Source organism: Gopherus flavomarginatus, chromosome 2, assembly GCF_025201925.1.
Source record: "Gopherus flavomarginatus isolate rGopFla2 chromosome 2, rGopFla2.mat.asm, whole genome shotgun sequence".
NCBI lineage: Eukaryota > Metazoa > Chordata > Testudines > Testudinidae > Gopherus > Gopherus flavomarginatus.
Genome location: NC_066618.1, coordinates 231,639,845 through 231,652,452, shown reverse-complemented (window position 1 = coordinate 231,652,452; position 12,608 = coordinate 231,639,845). Strand labels below are relative to the sequence as shown.

At 40.4% G+C, this 12,608-nt stretch overlaps 1 protein-coding gene across 1 annotated transcript; it reads right to left on the bottom strand.

Moving 5' to 3' along the window:
• Window positions 1-6,614: 6,614 nt before the first annotated feature.
• CHCHD7 (coiled-coil-helix-coiled-coil-helix domain containing 7) lies at window positions 6,615-12,588 on the bottom strand. The gene is made up of 4 exons (XM_050938947.1): window positions 12,467-12,588; window positions 8,947-9,020; window positions 8,140-8,238; window positions 6,615-6,801 (listed from the first exon to the last, which is right to left on the bottom strand). Exons 2-4 carry the CDS (start codon window positions 8,998-9,000, stop codon window positions 6,697-6,699), a joined length of 258 nt encoding a protein of 85 aa, XP_050794904.1. The 5' UTR covers window positions 9,001-9,020; window positions 12,467-12,588; the 3' UTR covers window positions 6,615-6,696.
• Window positions 12,589-12,608: the final 20 nt, after the last annotated feature.

Below are 12,608 nucleotides of genomic sequence, written 5' to 3'. Positions count from 1 at the left end.
ATGGGACAATGGTAAGGATCCAAGTCCTGTCATGTATTAAACATTAGGAAACAAACACCTGTTTACTACTTATCTGAGTAGATAGGTAACCTGGATGATGGTATTGGGATTTCTAAAAACATTTCAATTAATCATTTAGAGAAAAAGTACAGTGACTACATCAAATTTCCAAATGATAAATTCGAGGTGTTGGTAGTAATTGAGCATTCTGGAAAAATGCCAGATGGATTTGGGCATCAGATACATCCAGATGAAATTTAACTGGTAACAATAGAAATTACCAAAAAAAACAACAACTCACTACTCAAACTGATGGGCTCTGCATATGAATGATCCTCTAAAGAAAAAGACTGAAGAGTTATTGTAAATTTCTTAATAAGCTGTCTACTCAGTAATAGCAAAAAAATTAATCTTGAATACATAATACATAGAAATTCATACAAAAATGACCTTCCGTAAAGTAAGTCTACTGTGTAAGTGCTAGGTGGAATTTTTAACAGCTTCAAAAACAAAACCAAGATTGAAGTTTTACCTACATGCTTATGGTAAATGGGACATGCTATTGCTATTTCAGCTCTTAAACTTGCATAAACTCCCAAGAATAGTTTTTTCAATTGAATCAGACAGTTCCATATGACTATGGGGAGAGAGAGAGAGCACTTAATATAATTTCCACCTTCTTTTCTTTGCAAGGTTCCCTTGGAGGGACCACTAACAAGCACCCAGATCTCTGACCCATTACTTGCAAATGTCAAAGATTCTGAAATGTGTTCCAGTCTTCAGCGTACTTAATTTTAATTTTTTCTACAGTATTACAGCTATATATGGCACTTTACAAACTAATAAGAAATGGCAGATTCTCGTTTAAGGCGTTGACAATCCAGATTAGGCCGACTGACCCAGATGGTATGACAAATGAGGGCAGAAGGTTGGTTAAGTAGGAGGGCTACAACAATAAAAAAAATCATATGCTTTTGTTATGCACACATTTAACATTTTGTATGCATACATGGATACAAATAGGATTTTTTATTATAAAAATTTAAAGCTACTATAATGTTCACATATTAGCTAGAAGGAGCAGAGTTGCGCAGGCACAGAGATTAGTGCTGTAAGGCTAGTTGGGGAAAAAAAGCCACAGAGGGATATGAACAAGGAAAAATGAGGTTCCAGAACAGAGTATCAGAAACATATTAGATGTTGAGATGGCTTTAAAAGATTGCATATAAGCTTACAAAAAGAACAGTAGGGAAGAAAAAGGCAAGGTATAGGCAGCAGCAGAACCTCTAGGATAAGAAGCTTGAATTTGATGCAAAGGGAAATAAAGGGATTCAAGGTAAAGAATGGCAGCTGCAATGGCAGGCCAGAACAATTCTGGTTGTAGTATATTTAAACAGATGCAGCTACTGGGGATATAATATAGAAACCAGAAGAACAGAAATGGTTGCAGTAGCTGAGGCAAGAAAGCCCATATTTTAGCACATGGGATGGCATAGAAGGGCAGAATTTAGCACCAGTCCCACTGAAGGAGCATGGATAGGAAAGATGATTTTGTCATGAAAAAGGTAGAATTACTAAAAATGATGGAGAAGATGGGAGAGGAAAGACATGGAATTCCATTTTTAACTATATTCAGCATCTGTTGACAACTGGACATCCAAGAAGGAATATCACAGATAGCTACATACTTGAGTCTAAACAGAGGGGAAGAAGTCAGAGGTACCGAGATTTGATGGATCATCACTGTAAATGTATTAATTATGAGGTCATGCAGAAATAAGAATGTAAAGAGGAGACAGAACCCAAGCTGATGGTTCCCTATTACTCATTAAGCATTGTGAAGATGGCCTAATTCAGCTTTTATCTAGTCCTAATCAGTTATGGATAAATATCTTACTATAGTTTGATATTAACTTAAACAATATACAAAGCCTACAGTGGTGTGCTATGAAGGCTCATTCCTGTAGAACAAAGAGCTTACTTGAACATATTTTTATTTTCCCTTTTGAAGTTTGATCATTTTGATTTTTACCAGTTTAAAAAAGGTTTTACCGGTTTGGAATGTTTGCTAAACTAATCATGTCATACACAAACCACAAATGTTTAGAGCATCTACAATTTTGTCCACATTGAGGTTTTTTAAAATTTGACATTTTATCAATTTATGCATCACTATTTCCAGCGTATAATCTTTCCACATCTGAGGCCTTGCACTACGTGACGCGGAAGCATATTTAAGGAGTTAATACTACAATATAAAAGGGTGTTTCATTAGGACTTTGCTTTATATTTCTTAAGCTGTTTCACCATTATGTTTTATAGGTGGATAATGCTGTTGCACAACAAAACAGTTTCTAGACATGATTATAACTCTTCAGAGTAAAAATAGACTACAAAGAACAACCTTGAGGGTTTAGCACTACAAATTCAAAACACACTTCTAGAACTTGACAGTTAAAAGCAGGGGCAAACATGCTATGGCCCTTTATTTCTGTTTATATTTATATAAAAAAAGCTAACCCTCCACCCCCAACACTATGCCCTAACTCACTTGATTAAAAAAAATGGAATGTAAGCTTTGTGATGTAAAGAAAAGGCCAATATCCTTGGCTCACCATCAAAGCTAATCACATAACAAAAGAGTGAAAAAAACTCAAACTGTTGCATACAAAAGGCTGTTTTGCATTCATAATTCATCAGTCTACTGCATTAAATGCGAACACAGCAGCCCCTGATGAGGAAATGTATCACAAGTGAGACTAAACTTATGGAGAACTACTGAAAGGCATAATGTAATGTAAAAGCATTTGATTTCTTCAAGCAGTTTTCATATAAAAAAGCTGGGCAATTTCTTGACAATAACTAGTGGTAGACACCTCAATGCATCACTATATCATATTTCTAGAAGTGATGACTGGCTCTCTTCTGCAAGGCCATTTGTAGAAACAGTCTCTGCATTCAAATCTTACCTGTAGATCCATGACACCTTCAAGAAGCTACGCTGTCCACAATGGATAGCTGATGGATAATTGGGATGTCTACAACAAACCTTTTATTACCATAAACAAACCAGCCACTTATGTCCTATCACATTGTGTCTGCCTTTTGTTGTATGAGCTCCTCAGGGCAGCGTCAGCACATTCTTTTCTGTTTGGAAAGCACCTAGCACACCGATGTAATACTAGAAACAAATTTATTAGTGGAGTCCTAAAAGAGCTAAGCAAACATTTAAGCAGTGGTTTGCTTGATACTGAAGAGAAAGAGGCAGACACTACTCCTGCTCAAATCACTTTAAAATGTAATATATAGCTCTTGGCAAAAAACCCACACCACACAGTTTTACAGTTGGTGTTTTAATTCAACAAATCATGAAGAGTATTTTATTCAGTTTTGAAAAGCCATCTTAGGTCATGTCTCCAGCCATCCAAAAAAAGTACAATTGGCAAGGGGTGGGGGTGGGGAGAGAGGAGCATGTTCTCTCAACAATCTGTCTCTTATGTCTGATTTTTTTAAATTCAGTTGTCAAGCTTTGTGCGCATGGTAGGAAACAAACAGCTACTGAAGATCCAAACTTCAAGCTTTTTTTTTTTTTTTTTAAAGTCGGGGGGGGGTAAAGGCAACTATGAGAAAGCTGAACTTCATGCAAAAGGCAAGAAGAAATCAATAATGGCATTTAAAGAAGAGTAAGATGGGTAGCAAGGTTTTGTATTAACTGAGGCAGGATGGCAGAGAAGAGGTAAGAGATCATCATAATTTAGTGAAAGGGGTTTAAGCTATAGGAATGAGGAAGAAAGTTGTGTGACATAGGTGAGAAAAGTGTCCTGGTCTTTCTTTGAGGAAAGACTATGTTGACTATAAAATTCTAGTAAAACATAGTGGATGACAGCAAAGAGGCAATTCAAACCACAAGACTGCACTGACTGGAAGAGGGAAGTGCAGAGAGTAGTAGCTGAAGCCATAAGAGCAGTTACATCTTGCCCAAAGAGACAGAGTGGAGAAGCCATGACAAAATGCTAGTGGTCACACTGGAAGATGAGTTAAACACTGAAGAAATGGGTTAAGAGCTTAGTGGACCAGGGCAGCTTACGTGACAAAGCCAAGAGGAGCAGTCAACTCTTTCAAAACTGTGGACAAACAGGAAGATTAGTACCAACCCAAGGCCCTTGCCTCATGAGGCAGAGTGCTAATGTTAAGTGTGACTAGCAAAGGGACCAGAACCCAGCTCTCAAGTAAACCAAGAGAGGGAAAGATAGTGAGTATTAAAGCACGTATGCAACATGCACAAGCACACTGAAGACAAGAGGGAAATGGTCCAACAATTGGAGAGGCCACATAGGCCCCCAGAAATATGTCCTTGTATCCTCTTTGGATACAAACTTGGTAACAAGCAGGGAAAAATAGGTTAGTAAGTGGGAAGGACACTAAAATGTAGTTGGAGGTGGTGGTAGACTACAACTGGGAGAACTCTCTGGATAGGGTCACTTCTATCCTAAAAACTATTGTGAAAAATGGTGAAGTTTGAGTCAAAGGTGGGGAAGAGATGCAGGAGTAGACTTGTTTAGAAAGGGAACAGCGTTATCAGGTTAAAAAAAGGCAAGCTTATAGGGCAGAAAGGCTGTATGGGAGCTTGGACTCTCAGCAGAAATGCTCTACAACTTAGTAACAGCAAACAACTGTGGATTTGGGATACCAGGGAGTGAGGAGGCAGCAAAGTGCAGCGGAACATGTGGTAAATAGCACTAAAAGAAAAGGCAGCGAGAAAGGTATTAAGAGCTGCAGACTAGTTAGTTCAATCACATCCGTTATTTTCCATCCCCAGACAGACAAATGCAGGGAAGGAACAAGCAGCATCCAGGAACATGAAGTGATAAGGAAATACACACAGTAAGAGCAATGCTTAGCAAAGACAAGGCAAGGGTCACCAATCCATTTTTTTTGTGCCTTTGAGTGTGACATATCAGACAGGCACTAACCGTGCAAATGTGAAGAAAGCCAGGATGAAGAAGAGCTCTGAGAAACAGCAGCCAATTGCAGGGAGAAGCTGGAGACCACGAAGTGTTGCCAGGATACACTAGTCCACTACATTACAGACAAAAGCATCCATCCTATCAACTGGAACACATATGCAGCATGGGTGGAAGTCAGCCAAGATATTCTTGCTAAGTCCATTGCAACAAGAGCCTTAATGAATGATTCCACATTGTAGAAGTTGCTCCCTCTGACAGAATGGGATCATGGCTCACACTTTAAATCCAACACTGGGGGATTTACTTAATGTGGTAAGAGAAGGTGGTTGATTAGGCAGGTGCTTTTATGTACTATACCTACTCAAGTTGTGGCTTCATAGATTTTTTTTTTTTTAAAGTGCTTCTGGTCCTGTTTGAAGGTTCCATAGAGAGGAGGAACTGGTTACTCAGCGCACGTCCAGACTAACCCGCGGCATCGGCGGGTTAAAATCGATTGCTCGGGGATCGATATATCGCGTCTAGTCTGGACGCGGTGTATCGATCCCCGAGCGCGCTTACATCGATTCCGGAACTCCATCAATCCGAACGGAGTTCCGGAATCGACATGGAGAGCCGCGGACATCGATGCCGCGCCGTCCAGACTGGTGAGTACCTCGATTTTAGAAATTCGACTTCAGCTACGTTATTCACGTAGCTGAAGTTACGTATCTAAAATCGATTTTAATTCCTAGTCTGGACGTGGCCTCACAGTGCTATTAAATGCCCAAAATAGATTTAATATCTTATCTTACAATAATTGTAGGTTAAGCATTTTTAGTCAGTTATTTGTTAATATCTACTACTATCCACTACTGGTGGCGGTATAAAAAAGTATTTCATTAAAGGTAAACAGCTAGTCAGAAAGCACGTTATTAAGAGCAATGGAGTTCAACGTCTTCCCTCACAAGCCTTTCCCTAGAGAAGCAGATGGCCACTGTACAAACCTGATTTATTTTTTGCTTTAACTGGAATTTAGTTTCCACTGAAATCCATTTATGTATTTTTTTTCCAATAGTAGGGTGTATTTAAGTTGTAACTTCAGTAACTGTATTGGCAGATGCCTTCAATTAGAGCAGTGACAAGTGTGACTCATGTCAACGTTGGTATTTGTACATAAATAAGAAAAAACCCAGAAAAAAGTCTGCTACTTTAACCATTATGCAAAACAATAATAGTAGTTATTAATTAAGTTGTATCAAACTAGTCTTCTTAGTTCCTCTTCCTCTGTAATTCTCACTCTAGGCAGCTGCTCTGTCCCCTGCCACAGATGTGTGTCTATGCGAAAACTTGTTGTGAAGTTGTCATCAAATATCAAGGCCAGTTATGCAGTATTCAGCATTAAGTGGAAGCTTAAGAATTACTTCTGTAACTGCCTTGACGCCATCTTTGTACATGTTTGTAGTGACCCTTTTAGGCACATAGTAATTACTATTTATCTGCATTATGGTAGCACCTAGAAAACCTACTCTGACCAGGACCCCGTTGTGCTAGGTACTGTACAAACAGAAGAAAAGCTGTCCCTGCCGCACCATGTCCCTCAACGGGCTTTACAATCTAAGGTAATGTTCTCTCTCAGTTGGCAACATCTTATGATTAAATAAACAGAGGCAAGGTTAAAAAAATTTAATGCCTAGCTGACAAATCTTCATATGTACATAATATTAAATAGTAAACAATAAAGATTATGTGATCAGTATGGTGTTCCTCCTATTGACTTCAATATATTCTCTCTCTCGTCTGCTGTAGGCATATTTGGTTTCACATCATCTCTCCTCCTTTGTATCATAATGGCATGCTGTAAACAGAAGAAAGCGAGTATGAGAACACACTGATTTCTCAGAAGTCTCTGCCTCTGATTTAGCTCATAGTGAATGTACTTCTCAGAAGTACATTATAGTGGAAACTAGGTACTTAAAATCTGATTAGTGGATAACTTCAGTTAAATGCACTGGTATTAGTTAAGTAACATCAGATAATCCACCTTATCGTTTCAGCAGACAGCAAAAGCAAACACTTTTAAAGAACTACAGTATTCTCCTGGCAATGTCAGATTAACTGCATAATAGTGCAACCCACCAAAAAACTGTTTGCAGACAAGTATTATTGAAAGTCATTAGCTAAAGGGTGTTGCTAGCAGAGCATAGGAGGAGCGATTTCTCTGCTGCTATTCCCACTGCAGAAGGTTTTGTCTGAACAAGAAAAAGCTGGAGTTAGAAGGAAACGTAAGTGGCAGCAGCAGAACATCCCATGAGGGGGAATTAAAAAAAAAAAAGAAGTTAAGATATATTAATAGGAAGCAAAATGAAGTATAGGAGAACAATGTCAGGGAAGAGAAAGAGTATGTCTTCACTACCAGCCGCATCAGCAGACAGCAATTAATCCAGTGGGGATTGATTTATCGCGTCTAGTCTAGATGCGCTAAATTGATCTCCAAGCACTCTCCCATCAACTCCTGTACTCCAGCTCAGCGAAAGGCGCAGGCAGAGTCAACGGAGGAGCAGCAGCAGTAGATGACTCACTGTAGTGAAGACAACACAGTAAGTCAGTCAATCTAAGTACCTTGACTTCAGCTACGTGACTAAACTTAGCTCGATTCCCCCCAAAGTGTAGACCAGGCCAAAGTGAATAGAATGGTGAGGGAAGTTAACATAGGAAGGAAAACTCTGATTACATGGTTTAAAATTTTTGTTCTAATATATCGATGAGATTTGGGTCAGGATATAGTACCAGTACTAAATTCTGAGGATTCAGAAGGACACTTGGCGTATTTAACGCTGCAAAAAACATTTGAGTAGACCCACTCAGATTTGTAAAAAAAAGGAGAAATATAGCAGTTTAAGATTTGCACATATGCATTACTTTAACTTCTGAAAATTACTTAGTATAGTCATTGTTCTTAAAATTACACTGAGGAAAAACTAAAATTACTTTTGTTCTCTCATTACTGTTTTAGCATTATTAAAATGAAAATACTAGACCCTCAATACATGTCAGAGTATTGACAGTATAAACTGGTATAATCAGTGCAAAGTTTGATTAGTGTTAGGCATTAGTTACCAGGATAAAGCCAATGGACTGTTTTGTTAAACAAAAATATTCTGTTTGATTGATAATTTTGCTCAAGCCTACTTACCCAAAATTTTCTGCAGTTTTTGTACTTTAAAAAATAAGAGGCACACATATCCTTTCTGTAGTTATTGTCATCCATACATTGTCTAGAGGCATCTGTTTCCTTTAATATGGAAGACATGTCACACTTAGAGCTGGTGTGGATAAATATATTTATACATTTTTAGTGTATTATTTCATTCTAAAAAAATCCCCAAGTATTTTATAAATTAAGATTAAGGGAGGCAGCCAAGTTGTCTGAGTGCTACAAACAATAGTTGGGGAAATATGAGAAACTTTGCATCAAGGATACGAGGGCAAACTCCTGCTCTTACAAGAAGGGCCAAGGAATCTGAAAGCAAAGACTTTAACTAGGAGTTGTGGCTGCTCAGCACCTGGTGGGACATTGGGGGGGAAAGGAGGAGGAAATCAAGTCATCTGTTTGCAGAACACAGAAGTTCTGTTTGGTTCTTTCAAAAAGGTATCCAACACAGTAAACTGCAAAATACCTCAAAAAAAAAAAAGTAATTAAAAGAGAGGGGACCAAATCCAAGCTACAAGGATTTAAGTCTGTCCTTGAAACCACAATCAGAATTCCAAACCTGATAACCAGAAGCGTACCCCATCCAATCATGAAGAGCTATTAGTTTCTGAACTTAATATTTTCAACTTAAAAAGGTCCAAATATTTCTGATGTTTATACCCACACACACCCCTTCAGAAGGAAGATGAAGCATTATAAACTACTTGCATTTACAAGGAACTATTTCGGTAGTTTTCATACCCCTACAGTAATGCATCTTCAGACTAAATCATAACTGACCAATCTTACCGCTAGACATGGATTTGTATCGTGGTCTCTAAGTCGCTGCACATTTCTGGACATCCTAAAATGTCTTACTGCAGCTAGAAGCAGGAAAGAAAGAATTTTTTTATATTTGACCCATGAGTGCCATTAATGTTAAGAGTCTCAGTTTGAATTTCCATTTTAAGTGGTTTAACACAGAAACCTCTACCACAGTACATACATGCAAGATCTGGAAGAGATTTTTTTAAACATATAATTTAGAAGAGACAGGAATATAGAAACTTGTTTGGTTTTCTACTGTATTAGGATGCTTCATGCTACCCTGATAGTACAAAGCAACTCAGACCAGTTTAGCAAGCCATTAGAATTCCATTTTCCTAGCTACATAGTAGCTCCTATGCCAACTCCTGACTATTAGCGTATGGATTAGGCTGAGCAAAGGAGTACATCTCACAGTCCTACACCCCCAAACTTCCCAGATACTACAAAAGGCCCTGGGGACTTTTAACAGCCACTGCATATTTAGAGAGCTCTCAAACTGCTCTAATTTTAACTGGTGACCAGCACCCAGAGGGCACAGAATTGAAAAGGAGTAATGTGCACATGCAAACCCCTCCTAGCTTGGGTCAAGCGCTTCTTGGCCAGTTTACAAGAATCAGGGCCATAATATAAACTAGGCTTTGAGTACAGAAACATCTAGACCTACTACTATATTACCAATTAGTGACATGTCTGACACACAAAAATGGTTCCTTTGGGAAATGTCCACTTATATCCTACTTAACCCACATTAAAAAAAAAATCAAATTTTTAAACAATGCTTACATACGAATATTGAAACTAGTTTCTAATTGCTAAACCAGTGTGAAATAGAGTAGAAAACTAGTTTCAGATTGACACAGCTTCCTACTTGATCTCAAATATTTTTCTGCAAAAAGCTGCTGTTAAAGACAAGCTTAGAAATACAAATGTCATTTAAGAGTATCTATAGTAAAAACAGCACCCTGTACTAACTCGGCTTACATCAGTAACAAATCTATTTAGTCCTTTGTAGTGTTCTTACCACTTCAGAGCCAATACATAGGAGGTAATGGGATTCTATTACTTTTTGTAAATAAACTGAACTATTAAGTTTCAATTGCAGGCCAAATTCTGCCCTTAGTTACACTTGGGCAGCCTCTCTGAAAACTAGGTAGCCCAGGTGCTTCTGAGAGCAGAATTTGGTTTCCTAGTTTGTTTGAACTCTCAGATGTTAGTGCTGAGGGAAGACAGCATATAAGTTAAAAATATTAATTCACATACTGGAAGTTTTTTTAAGCAACTGTTATCACAGTGAGCTTGACATTTTAGCTGTATTGTAACTTTGCTATCTGGAACTAAATATTTTGTTTCTTAGCTTGAGCAAGTGTTTTCAATCACACAGGGTTTAAAAATAAAATGGATGTATACTAACACTAATGCTAGTTTTTAAGATTACCAGGGATTGCAGAAAAGGCCAAAAGAACCTTATCATATATACTCATTCATTAGCCCATTCATTTATAATCCGACCCCCTAAGACGGTTAGGTAAAAACAGCAAAACTTGTAAGCCGACCCTGTATTTCAGGTGTTGGCAAACTTTGGCTCCCAGCTGTCAAAGTAAGCCGCTGGTGGGTTGGGATATTTTGTTTACTTGGAGCACCTGCAGGCATGGAGCCCCTCAACTCCCTGTGGCCGCAGTTCACTGTTCCTAGCCAAGGGGAGCTGCGGGAAGTGGCTCCCGCAGTTCCCCTTGGCTAGGAACAGTGAACTGCGGCCACAGGGAGCTGAGGGGCTCCATGCCTGCAGGTGCTCCAAGTAAACAAAATGACAATGTATTAGATATTCAATGACTCCATAGAGTTTAAAATAATCAAATTTTGGTGCAGACCCATTTATAAGCCGATCCCCACTCTTTGATGCGTCACTTTTTACACCAAAAATATCCAGCCTATGAACAGGTACATATGGTACATCCTATCTACATAATTGCTATTAACATGAAATTTCAGAGGTTTGCCCAAGTATTACTTTTAACTGGTGCGTTGCATTTATTTTAGAAAAGCAGGATCAATAAGGACACATAGTCTCAAAAATATGTGAGCAATCTCCATGAAAGTGACCTTCCAATGAAGAGGCCAAAGGTCACTTACTGGAAGCAGATTTTGTCTAGAGTTTACACTATGAATGTCAGTCAGTATACAAATGACTAATAGCTGATTTAAAGCGGAGATATTTCCAGTGCCTGTCAACCTGTCGAGTCTAATTGACAATGAAATGTAGAAAGTGTACTGTTTGTCAACCTGATGTTTAAAAAGTAGGTTTTGTTCTTATGAAGTTGTTTAGTAATTTGGTTTAGAATGTGCAAACACTTAAATATGCTTGTCTATTTGCAAAATTACTAAGCACTACTACAAAAATACTTCACAGGTAAGGACACCGTGGAAAATAATCTGATGGCTCCTGAACTGAATTTTCTATGAAGTGCTTCAACAACATTAGGAGCATAATCTACTATCTAGCCGGACAGGCAGGTAGGTCACATGCAAATGCTACTAATATTTGATTTAGTTAAGGTAACAGGAAGTAATCTTTCCTCTCACCCCCCCCCCCCCCCCGATATTTACACATTCACAGACTGACTCTCCTGCTTTACGAATACAGGGTCAACCACAACCACATCAAGGGTTTGTTTATACTACAGTTTTTAATTATATTTTACTAAACTAATGAACAGTTGTAAATAATAGCACAGACAGAAAATATTTGTTCCTAGTACAGTTTAGCCCTAGGGCAGACTTTCAGTTCAAGAGCTATCAAGCTATTTTCCAGGGTTCCCACTACTGCCAAGTGTTTCAGCAGAAACTAGTACAGTCAAGCCCTAAAACTGTCGTTGAGGAGGAGCGCTGAATTAACACCTGGATCTGTGAGAGCAGAGAAGGTGGTTACAATAGGGGGCTGAGAGTGGGTTGGGGGCTGCCCCTCCCCCGTCTCAAAGCGGGGACAGGAAGGTGCCTCCAAAAATCTGCTTACGGGCAAGTCACTTTCTCGGGCGCTGCGCTCCGGGCACCTGGCGGGTCTCGGGAGGCCCCGGGGACACGCAACACACGCTGGGCACCCGGGGGTCTTTTACACACTTGCTCCCCCGTTTCGCCGGCAGAGGGCCGGCGCCGCTGGGGGGGGGGGGCAGGGCGCTGCTCGCAGTGGAGGGGCTGCGGCCAGCGGACACCCCCCCGCCCCGTTTCACTGACAGCGAGGCCTGAACTCGGGCCCAGGCTCACTCGCCTCCCCGCCCGGGCCCAGCTGCCGGGGGCGCCCCCTGTCGCCAGGGCAGCCACCGAGGGGAAGCGAGCGGGCCCCGCTCCTGTTCCCCCCGCTGAGGCGGGAGGGCAAAACCCCGCTCCCGGAGCGGCGGGTCCCAGCAGCCGCCCGGGCCAGGCTGCGGGGGGGAGGCGGCGCAGGACACCCGGACGCGGATGTCCCGGCGGGGGAGACCGGCCCGCGGCGCCCTAGCCCTGCACTTACCTCACAGGCGGCTAAGCAGGCGCGCGAGCTCCATCTCCAATTCGAAAGACGTCAGCGGCGGCTCAGGCTGCAGCAGTTATGTAGGGGCGCAGCCTAGCTCGCTCCCGGCCCCGCGGCTCCCCCCCGACTGACACCACCGCCG